Source organism: Equus przewalskii, chromosome 2, assembly GCF_037783145.1.
Source record: "Equus przewalskii isolate Varuska chromosome 2, EquPr2, whole genome shotgun sequence".
Lineage (NCBI taxonomy): Eukaryota > Metazoa > Chordata > Mammalia > Perissodactyla > Equidae > Equus > Equus przewalskii.
Window position 1 is genome coordinate 79,646,078 of NC_091832.1, and position 10,464 is coordinate 79,656,541.

The following is a 10,464-nucleotide window of genomic DNA, read 5'->3' on the forward strand; positions in this document are numbered from 1 at the left end:
TTTTTTTTTTTTTTTTTTTTTTAAAGATTTTATTTTTTCCTTTTTCTCCCCAACACCCCCCGGTACATAGTTGTGTATTCTTCGTTGTGGGTTCTTCTAGTTGTGGTATGTGGGACGCTGCCTCAGCGTGGTCTGATGAGCAGTGCCATGTCCGCGCCCAGGATTCGAACCAACGAAACACTGGGCCGCCTGCAGCGGAGCGCGCGAACTTAACCACTCGGCCACGGGGCCAGCCCCTCTCTCCTTTCACTCTTAATACCCAATTTGTTCCTAAAATGTTCCTAATTTTTTGTTACATTCACTTTCCAAACAACTTGTAGCCATCATTGCTCACAGAGATATATATTCCAGAAATTTCAATATATAGGGATATCTACAAATATTCTGAAATATTCTACCAAAAAATTTGTTCAGTTTTGCTTCTCACCTATTTCTTTTTTTAAGGTTGGCCCTGAGCTAACATCTGTTGCCAGTCTTTGTGGGTTTTTTTCTTCTTCTCCGCAAAACCCCCTAGTATATAGTTGTATATTCTAGTTGTAGGTCCTTCTAGTTGAGTTAGGTGGGATGCTGCCTCAGCATGGCTTGATGAGCAGTGCTGGGTCTGTGCCCAGGATCTGAACCAGCAAAATCCTGGGCTGCAGAAGCAGAGCGCACAAACTTAACCATTCCGCTACAGGGCCAGCCCCACCTCTCACCTACTTGCTACGTTTTCATTTGCTTTTACTGAAGCTACTCTTCTAAAGCACATGGATTAGCATCAAAATGCAGCAATGCACCCAGTATAACTATATCACAAGAACAAATTGCGTAAGTCAAAACATACTAATGAGGTGAAGTGTGGTTGGTGCACATCAGGAATGTTCCAACTTGAAATATGAAAATTATGAGTCTCATATTCAGTAGAACTATTCTGAAGATTTTGGCATCTTCTTTCTACCTGCACCATACCTGTCAGCTTAAAAACAAAGTCCTTTTCATGGCATTTTAAGCTAGAAAACACCTATGGTGTGTGAGACATTTAGGGTGTCATCTATTTCTGTGATTTTTTTTGGTGAATAATGTTAGAGATTTACTTCCATTGCAACATGATGTATACTTTCTATAGTCTTGACAATTCTGAGAGTCAGATTTAAAGAGAAGAAAGAGTCTATGTGCCACTCCGAAAGAAATAATTTTACAAAAATAAGTACAAGGAACTAATTATCTATTTCTAACTTCAGTATCCAAACATTTTCATTTATATCTTGCCTATTTTTCCAAATTTTGTGTTTTGTGTTAATGTTTTGAGTGGTAACCTTCTTCCCACTCACATCCCCCATGAATATATGATTCTGATACAGAAATGTTATAGTAGAAATAAATGGCTTAGAATGTTTCTTGGTCCTGGAATTGTGTTGCAAGCATATGATGAAAAATGTAATATAAAAATTGAAAATACCTACCTCCTCAATTCCCTAGTCAGCGGTAAATTTTCATTTTTATTGGGCTCATAAATTCCTCAGAGTTTTTGTTCAGTTCATAAGGGGCTTTGTATGAGAAATCATGCCAAGAAACAGCAAATCATGTTGGACTTAAACAAAAATGCTTGGTTTGGACTATTAAAGCAAAGTATTTCAAAGGATGAATTTTAATGGAGACTGACATTGGTCATGACTATTTCAGGTTCTTTGCCTGGTGTAATTGTGACTCAGATATCAGTTCATGATGTGGATTTGAATCCAGCTTTCATCTTCAGTCTTACCAAAGAGAGTAATCCTGGAACCAAGTTCGCAATTGATCAGACCACTGGAGTAGTGGTACTAGTGAAAACATTGGATTTTGAAGAAGCTACTGAATATGAGCTGCTCATCCAAATTTCTGATTTGGTTCACCACACAGAGGGAGCACTCATCGTCCGTGTGTTGGACGTCAATGATAACCCACCAGTATTTTCTCAAGATTATTACCAGGTAAAGAGCTTAAAGAGATGCTGAAACCACAGCCAAAACTAAAAAGAACAAAGAATAATGTAAATCTGCCATTGTTGACAGGCTAATTTAGGCAGACAATATTCACTGGTTTTAGAGCCTAAGTTGATGCTGAGGGTTTTATATGTAATATCATGGACGATAGAAGTACATATGGAATTGAATATCTCATTCAATTCAGTTTCTTAAGTGTGTATCATATGTCACTGTATGAAAGTATGTCATCATTTTTCTAGCTTTTAGGGTTTGGGGTCCAGTTGTCCATAACAATTGAAACTTGCCTAATAGCTAGAAAGCCACAGATAAGGCAATAAGGTAGTTTGGATTATCTCCAGTTAACTTGGGAAAAATCTTTCTTTCCTAGGAATATTTTTGGAATATATTGATTACCATTTTGCAGAAACAAGTCATGAACAAAACTGTAAAGTGAAAATTTTAGTTTTTAGAGCATAGTGTCTATTTATAGAAGGACAATGATAGCATTCAGCTGAGTACCTGAAAATGTGCTCCAGGACTCCTGAATGTAACAAACGCAAGGTTTACCAGTAAGCACAGCACTAACCTAAGTCATGATCTTCTGTGAAGGCTTGCTAAATTACATGATGTACGTAATTATACAATTGTGCAATGTAATAATATATTAGTGAATGTATTAGCTATCCTCCTCCACACAGAAATAATTTAGAAGGAAATTTTATTCATAATAAAAATTAAAACTGAATGAAATTTTTAAAAGTTTTGCTTTTCTGAATTCTGGGGCTACACATAAATTAATATGCCTAATAAAGTCAGGTTCTCTGTGTATTTTCTACAAGCACAAGGAATAAAACGATCTCACATTCTGGCCCTGTTCATGAAAATACCTGTAACCTTTAAGCACAACATCCGTTCCTCTTTCTCCCTTAGGTCACCATTCCTGAGTTAGTGCCTGTGGGGTACTCTGTGCTGACTGTGGCAGCCACAGACTTAGAAGGCAACGAGAACATTTCCTACAGAATCCTTTCCTCATCTAGGGAATTTTCAATTGATCCTATGAATGGTGAGTTATTTATAGTGGCTTTATTGTTCATAGGTTTCAGTTACAGGATGGAAACCTGGAATAATCCTTTCCAAGTGCTCCTAAAACAGCCCTCCACCCCCGCCCCCTGGATGATAGACATTACCTTCTTATTTCTCTTTCTATCAAATGCCATAGTAGCAAATCCCACTGTTGTTTCTCTTCTCCAACATCTCGGTGGCTGGAAAGCAAAAGGAATTGATTAAACGCTGGCAAATGCACAGAAATTCAGAGACCCCAAAATAGTAAACACCCAGTTCATCAGTCCAACCAAGCACGGTTCAGGTAGTTATCCCAGGTCTCAAAGAATCAAAATGAACTCGAAGGGATTAATTTAGTTCTGAACACTTCTTGTTACTAGAGTTTGGAAGCTTTTGTTTTCTAAGCCAAGTACAAGAAGTTCAGTAATAACATCGTATATTCAATAAGGAAAAAAAAAAATTGAAAACGGAAAACTATTCAAGCATCTCTACTACTTAAAAACCATCGTGGTGTTCTGGTTTCCTTGATGCCTTCCAAGCCTCTTTATATTTTTATCAGAGAGCAAGACATTTTTGGTTGGAAATGCATTCAGGCAAGTGATTTCAGATTAGAACAGTTAAGCCTTGCATAAAGTTCAACAATGAGTAGACATTAAAAGTTAAATTTGATAAAGCTGAATAATTAGCAAAGCACTGTCTCTAGCCGAGCTCAGTCTAGAAAAGAACAGGGCTGGGGACACATTGCAGTGTGTGTGCCCCATCTGCATCCACCAGTGCATCGTTTCGCAAGTGAGAGCTGATGTAAAAGTTAACCTCAGGATGATGGATGTTAACCAGACTTATTGTGGTGACCATTTCTCACTATACACATATACCAGATCAGTATGTTGCACACCTGAAACGAATATAATGTTATGTCAATTATATCTCAATTAAAAAAAATTTAACCTCAGGATTCCCTGAAGGGAGAATTTAGTCAGAAAATACCAGTATGAGGCCCGTGAAGTGTTGTAACAGGGAGAAGTAGGTAATGTTGCCACACAGCCTGTGTGTGAATGGCTACATTCAAATATATATGATATAAACATGTCAGGAATTTGGTTTTCCTTTTCTTCTCTCTCTCTTTGTCTTTCTCTCTCTCTGTTTTTTGGTTTGGTTGGTTTTTGTTTTTTTTTTTTTACTTTTTTTTTTGCCTCAGATGATGGCAGTTGCTGCTGTGGCCACAGCAAACCACAGCGTGTGAGGTGTCCCCTCGAAGCGCTCAATCCTAGTGACACTTTTGCCTGACATGTTATCAACAAATTTACAATGAGGTATTGATTAGAATGTTTTAAAAATATTAAATGTTAACAGGTCCGTTTAGTTCAGGGTGGGACTCTAATTGAAATGCGGCATTTAAATGACAGCATTTTGTATTCTCTTTTAGTGACCATACTTAAAACACATTTATCTTAGAAAAATATAGTTACATATTTACTTATAAAATTACATATTTCTGTCATTTAAAATGACAAAATGTATTAAGTACATTTCACCAATAAGGGAAAAATCCACTTGCCGAATTAACCAAGAGCTTTAGGAAAGACATCTCTATAATTAAGCAATAGTTATAACTCTGCATTGTCAATATTTGCTAAGCTCATTTAACTAGAGTGAATGTCAATTAAAATTTCCAGAGTAAATATCTTTATGCTAGAGTGTCTCTATACATGTGTCTATGGGTAGTAGAATGGGGTATAAATTTTTCAAATAAGAGTACATTTTTTTAAAAAGAATAAATAATGGAACAACTTATTATACAAAAATAAAATTAAGAAAAATTTGTGGTAAAGTCATCTTCAAGCAGCACACACATTTAGTAGAGTGAATGTCGTGAATATTATTTCTGGATCTTAAGTGTCACAAAAGTATAAATATAATAATATAAATAAATATAATAATTTCCTCTTTTGAGTTACTCTTGGCTGTAACTTAAAAAATCTAACAAGTAACTAAATATTTTAGTAAACATTTCATAAATATTTGTTGACTAAATGGATCATGAAAATTTAATTTCACAACATTGAAATGCTATGTCTTGTTTTTCAGGCACAATATTTACTATCAATCCTGTATTACTTCTGGATAAAAAATCAACAATTCAATTTCTTGTTGAAGCCAGTGATAGTGGAATTCCTGACCTGAGGGCTCGTACCTTAGTGGAGATAGAAATACAAGATATGAACAACTACGCCCCTGAGTTTGCAGTAGAATATTATAATCTTAGCTTGAGTGAAGATGCTCTCATTGGAGGCACGCTTGTCACATTTTCAACCATTGACCATGACTGGACCCATGAAAACACTTATGTTGAATATTCCATCATCAGTGGTAATTCACAGAACAATTTCCATGTGGAAACCAGTTTCACTCATTCAGAATATCCTTATAAGCAAGTTGGTTATCTGGTGTTGCTTCATAAACTGGACAGAGAAGCAATTGCCAGTCATAAGCTTGTCATTCTCGCATCTGATCATGGCTGCCCTCCACTGAGTTCCACAGCCATTGTATCAATAGAAGTACTTGATGTCAATGATAATCCACCTAAATTCAACAGTCTGAAATATCATGCCCATGTCAAGGAAAGTACCCCCCTAGGGAGTCAGATCACTGTGGTCTCAGCAAATGACCATGACGTGGGTTCACATGCAAAAATCATCTACTATATAATCTCTGGAAACGAGAAGGGACATTTTTACTTGGAAGAAAAAACCGGAGTTCTTTATTTGATTAAACCTCTGGATTATGAAGAAACAATAAAATTCACTTTAACTGTCCAAGCTTCAGATGAAGAAAAGAAACAGTTTTCTTTTGCAGTTGTGTTTGTCAATGTCCTAGATGATAATGACCATGCACCCCAGTTTATGTTCTCAAGTTTGAACTGTGTTGTTCCTGAAAATCTGCCTGTTTTCTCCACCATCTGTTCTGTAAATGCTTTGGATTTTGATGCAGGTCCTTATGGAGAACTGACCTATTCTGTTTTATCATCCTGTTCTGTCACCCATGGGATGCCTCACAGCCATGATCGCTTCCTCGTTGACCCTTTAACAGGGGATATTTATGCTAAGCAAGTCCTTGACTATGAAAATGACAATAAATACTGCTTCACAATTCAGGCAAAAGACAAAGGTGACTTAACAGCCTCTTTAATGGTTTGGGTGGATATTGAAGGGATAGATGAGTTTGAACCCATTTTCACTCAAGATCAATATTTTTTCAGTCTCCCAGAAAAGAGTAACATAAGACAACTCATTGGCAGAGTGGAAGCATCAGATGCAGATGCTGGTATTGATGGAGTTATTCTTTATTCCCTTGAAACTCCATCCCCTTTCTTTTCAGTAAATAAAACTAACGGAAATATTTATTTGACAAGAGCCCTTCCCCTAGTAAAAAGTCAAGTCAGCAAAGAAGACACCATTGAAATGAAAATAATTGCTCATAGCCCCAAACCAGACTCCAAGTTCACATCTTGTACCATTTTTGTGAATGTGTCTTTCTCCTCGGAAGGAAAACACTCAGCAGTATCAGCCAGCAGCTTTTCAATCAGCCTCACGGTCTCCTTTTTAGCATTTCTCTTACTCGTCTTCATTCTCATTGTACTGATTTTAAGACATAAACAAAAAGACGCAATAAACAATTATAAAGAAAAGAAAACCTCGTCATCCTTAGATATCAATTTGAGAGTGACGGGGGATGCCAGCATGCTCAAGCCCTTCCAGAAAACTAATGAGTGTAGTAGTGAGGTAGTGCCCATGGACTCTGTGCCTGAATGGTTGAGTTTAATGAGTCTCATGGAGAAGGACATTGTAAATCTGTACAGGCACTCGAACTCCAGTGGCCACTGTTCTGTGGAAGCAGAAACTGCAGAAGATAAAGAAATCCAGAGGATAAATGAGCACCCTTACAGAAAGGAGTCTGGCTCAGCTCTGAGTGATTGCGAGTCCAGGGTGCCAGACTCTGGAATCCCAAGGGACTCAGACCAGCTCTCCTGCTTGTCTGGGGAAACTGATGTAGTGGTCACTGCTGAAACAGCAGAAACCAACCAAACATTTGAAGAAGGAGATCGAGGAGAAGGCTGTGACACAACCTATGTTCGAAATAATGTGTTACCCCAGACGCTAAAGAAGAGAGAGGTAAAAGAGGGCAACCTGGCTGATGTCAGAAAACAGTCCATCTTTATTTCAGGTGATCAGGAAGCAAGATGTGCAACTCTTTCAACCAGGAGAACCTCTGATCATGATGTGAGAGACAACTATCACTGGGATCATCTCCTCAGTTGGGAACCCAAGTTCCAACCTCTTGCCTCAGTATTTAATGATATTGCAAAACTAAAGGATGAACATTTGCATATGCTGGGCATTCCCAAAGAAAAGAAAACTTTTGTTTTTCCACCACCTTTGATTACTGCAGTAGCCCAGCCCGGAATTAAAGCAGTTCCACCAAGAATGCCAGCCATAACCCCGGGACAAGTACTTCAGAAATACCCACACTCCCCACTTCTCTACCATCTCAACTCTCTGCCAGAAGCCACGACACCCAGTTTTTCTCCATCTCTTTTCCTCCTCGCCACACAGACCCCTGCCATGACTCCACTGTTGTCAGATGGAGAATTATTAGGAACACATCTAAGAGGTACATGCCGTGAACTTAAAGCGGAAGATGAAGTTCAAATATGAAATGATTGTGATCTCAAACACTTGCTCACCATTGGTCATGAATGATTGAACAAAGCATTCTTAAGCAAGCATCTCGAGACTGGCTTCATTTTATCTATGAGTGAGTGATATAATTTCGTCAGGGTTTTCAGAACTTAACCATTTAAGTTGCTCAAATTTCTTCCAGCCTTAATAAGAAGTTACACTCTCTTTTAACCTTTATGTTTTGCTCTCAGGACTCAAGTGTGTGTATATTAAGCAGTGTATATTCTGTCATATCTAGTTTTCTGTGTGATTAGATTTCCAAAGGCCACAATGAACTTGACTGACTGCCAAAATCTTCCTATGAAAATAAATGAAATAAAGTCTAGTGCACTCTGGTTACATTGCTGCTGATTGCACTGCTATATCTAAAACAAACTAGCAAAGATTGAATAAGGAATGAGTGTAGGACAGAAAGTAACAGAGGAAATTTGGAAGGATAAACTTAAGTTTTAAAGTAAAGCAATTTTCCGTAGAGCTGATTTATTTAGAGGTGCATTTCTCCACTTTTCCTGTATGCCACACTGTGAAGTGTAGCCATAAATTGAATTTTAATGTGGTGTCTTTGGAAATCTAATGAGAAATTAAGAATGAAATTTGTCATAACTGTGCCAAGCAAGAAAGTTTTTCCTAATTAAATGAACCGGAAATGCGTGTTCTCGGTAGACAGCCAGGACAGGTAAAAGCAGTAAGTGTGTGGTTGGCTGCCACCTAAGATGTGTTTTCTTGGCCTTCTTTACAAATCGAATGACGTTTTTTTTTCTCAATGCTCTGTCTTGTAACATGGTACGGGTACAGACATTAAACTTTGAAGATTAATTTGTAGATATTTCTTCCTTTTATTTTCTTCTAGATATGGTAACTTTTGGTGAGAAATAATTTATCCACTTAATGTTAGTTTTAAAAGTTTGTGTAGATAAAATTATCTTATTAGCTAATAATAAATTTCATAGAGTAATTTAGCAATATATTTTTAAATGAAGATTTTTTTTATATAAATATTTCTATTATAAAAGCTAAGAGTGGATGTCAGAAGTCTTTCTTCCATTGGTTCATATTCACGTTTAGTTTCAACTGTCATTAGATGGAGCAGTTTGGCAACATGGTTAAAATAATTTTGTTTTGTGTAGCTGCTGTTTCAGAAATACAGAGGCGGGGTGCAGGACTCCCCTATAATGCTATATCCTCCTCTCTGGTGAGCCTGAGGATCCATCAGAGATTCTTATCCCTTCCAGGAAAGCAGAACTCATCCTGATGATATTGGTCCAGAAGTCACCCATGGTAGGCAACATGACTAGGCTTTGGAATAAGACTTTAGGATTCCAATGTCAAGTCTAGAGGGCATCCGGTACGGTTTTCTTAGTAGTTAGTGTGGGCTTCTGCTATAGAAAATTTCCTTTATGTTTTTTTCAATCGGTTTCATCTGTAAAACTATGTGAGATAACTAATTTATGTTTACTGAAAAACATTGCTGGATTCCATGTTTGATATCTAGTTTTGTAGATAAATAATTCTAAGGGCTTCCTATGCAGATTCTATCAATTATATATATCTTTGCTCACTCAAATTGAACACAAGTGTATAAAACTCCATTAGAAATTGTATGAAGCATGAAGATTTTTGGACCAGGCTGGAATCCTAGGAGAAGTCATTTAGGCATAGAACACTTAAATATTAAAGAATGGATGCATGGCTCTCCTTTTCTTCATTGCAACTGGGGAATAAGATTTCATGGTCTTTCTATAAAAAAAGAAAGCAATTAATCATTTCAGTGTTCCAATATTTATTCTCTCTTTGACTTCCTTCAAAAGATTACTTTGAGCATATGAGGAAATTCTATACATGTACTTTTTCTCTAATTATACGTGAAAGTTTTGTTTTGTGACAGAATTCTAGGAACCAAAAGTATTTTGTTGTTGTTAAATAGGTTCTTCATTTACTTATGTTTAAAAAGAGTTAGCCATCTAACTCTTCCCTAAGTTATTTGCCTGTGATTTACTGCTCGTTCTGGACATGATTCTGCATTTTTTTCCAGACATTTAATAAAAACGGAAGACATGAAGTACTTAAAACTATTCCTTACCGTTATCTAGTGGATTTTTAATTGATAATTTTATTAATACTGTATCCAACACCGCGTCACCACCAAAAAACTGCTACAGGTGGGGTTGAGAGTAAAAATGTGAACATGCTGGTTAAGTCTTTGCAATAAATCATGTGTCAACTCTTTCAACTAGAGTGCTTTTTTCCTAAGTAAACAATATAATTTGTACAGTTTTCCTTCAAGTTTAATATTAACTTGCCTCATATGTTCTGTGTTACTTTGCTGATCTACACACCGGCTTTAGCACTCTGGAGGGGGTACAGAACTTGTTAGTGGAAAATCATATTAAGCCCCAAATTCATAAGCTATAAAATAAAAGACAGTTGTGTCTTGTGGAATTTTGGCCGCCTGAAATTCTGGACTTTCTTGTTGGCAGCCTTAAAAATACTGGTGTAAATCAGTACCAAATGGATATCAAAATTCCATGTCCTCGTAGTAATCATTGAATTGGCTTTCAAAACAGATTCCTGGGCAAAGAAAGGGGAAAACGCTGTATCTCTAGGGATTTGATCATTTAACTGTTCTTTAAAAATATTAAAATACACTATAAACTACTGGCTGCCTACATGTAGACATACTTAGTCTATAATGGATGTCCAGTTGAGACATGAACTGTTTC

General features: G+C 36.9%; 1 protein-coding gene across 1 annotated transcript in view; it reads left to right on the forward strand.

Annotated features, from left to right (window-relative positions):
• Window positions 1-9,974, forward strand: part of DCHS2 (dachsous cadherin-related 2) — a 249,415-nt gene extending 239,441 nt beyond the window's left edge. Inside the window, exons 18-20 of the mRNA XM_070608836.1 lie at window positions 1,663-1,949; window positions 2,874-3,006; window positions 5,094-9,974. Of these exons, the coding sequence (XP_070464937.1) occupies window positions 1,663-1,949; window positions 2,874-3,006; window positions 5,094-7,720 (3,047 nt within the window). The 3' untranslated portion in view covers window positions 7,721-9,974. The remainder of the gene's footprint in view (window positions 1-1,662; window positions 1,950-2,873; window positions 3,007-5,093) is intronic.
• The last annotated feature ends 490 nt before the right edge of the window (window positions 9,975-10,464 follow it).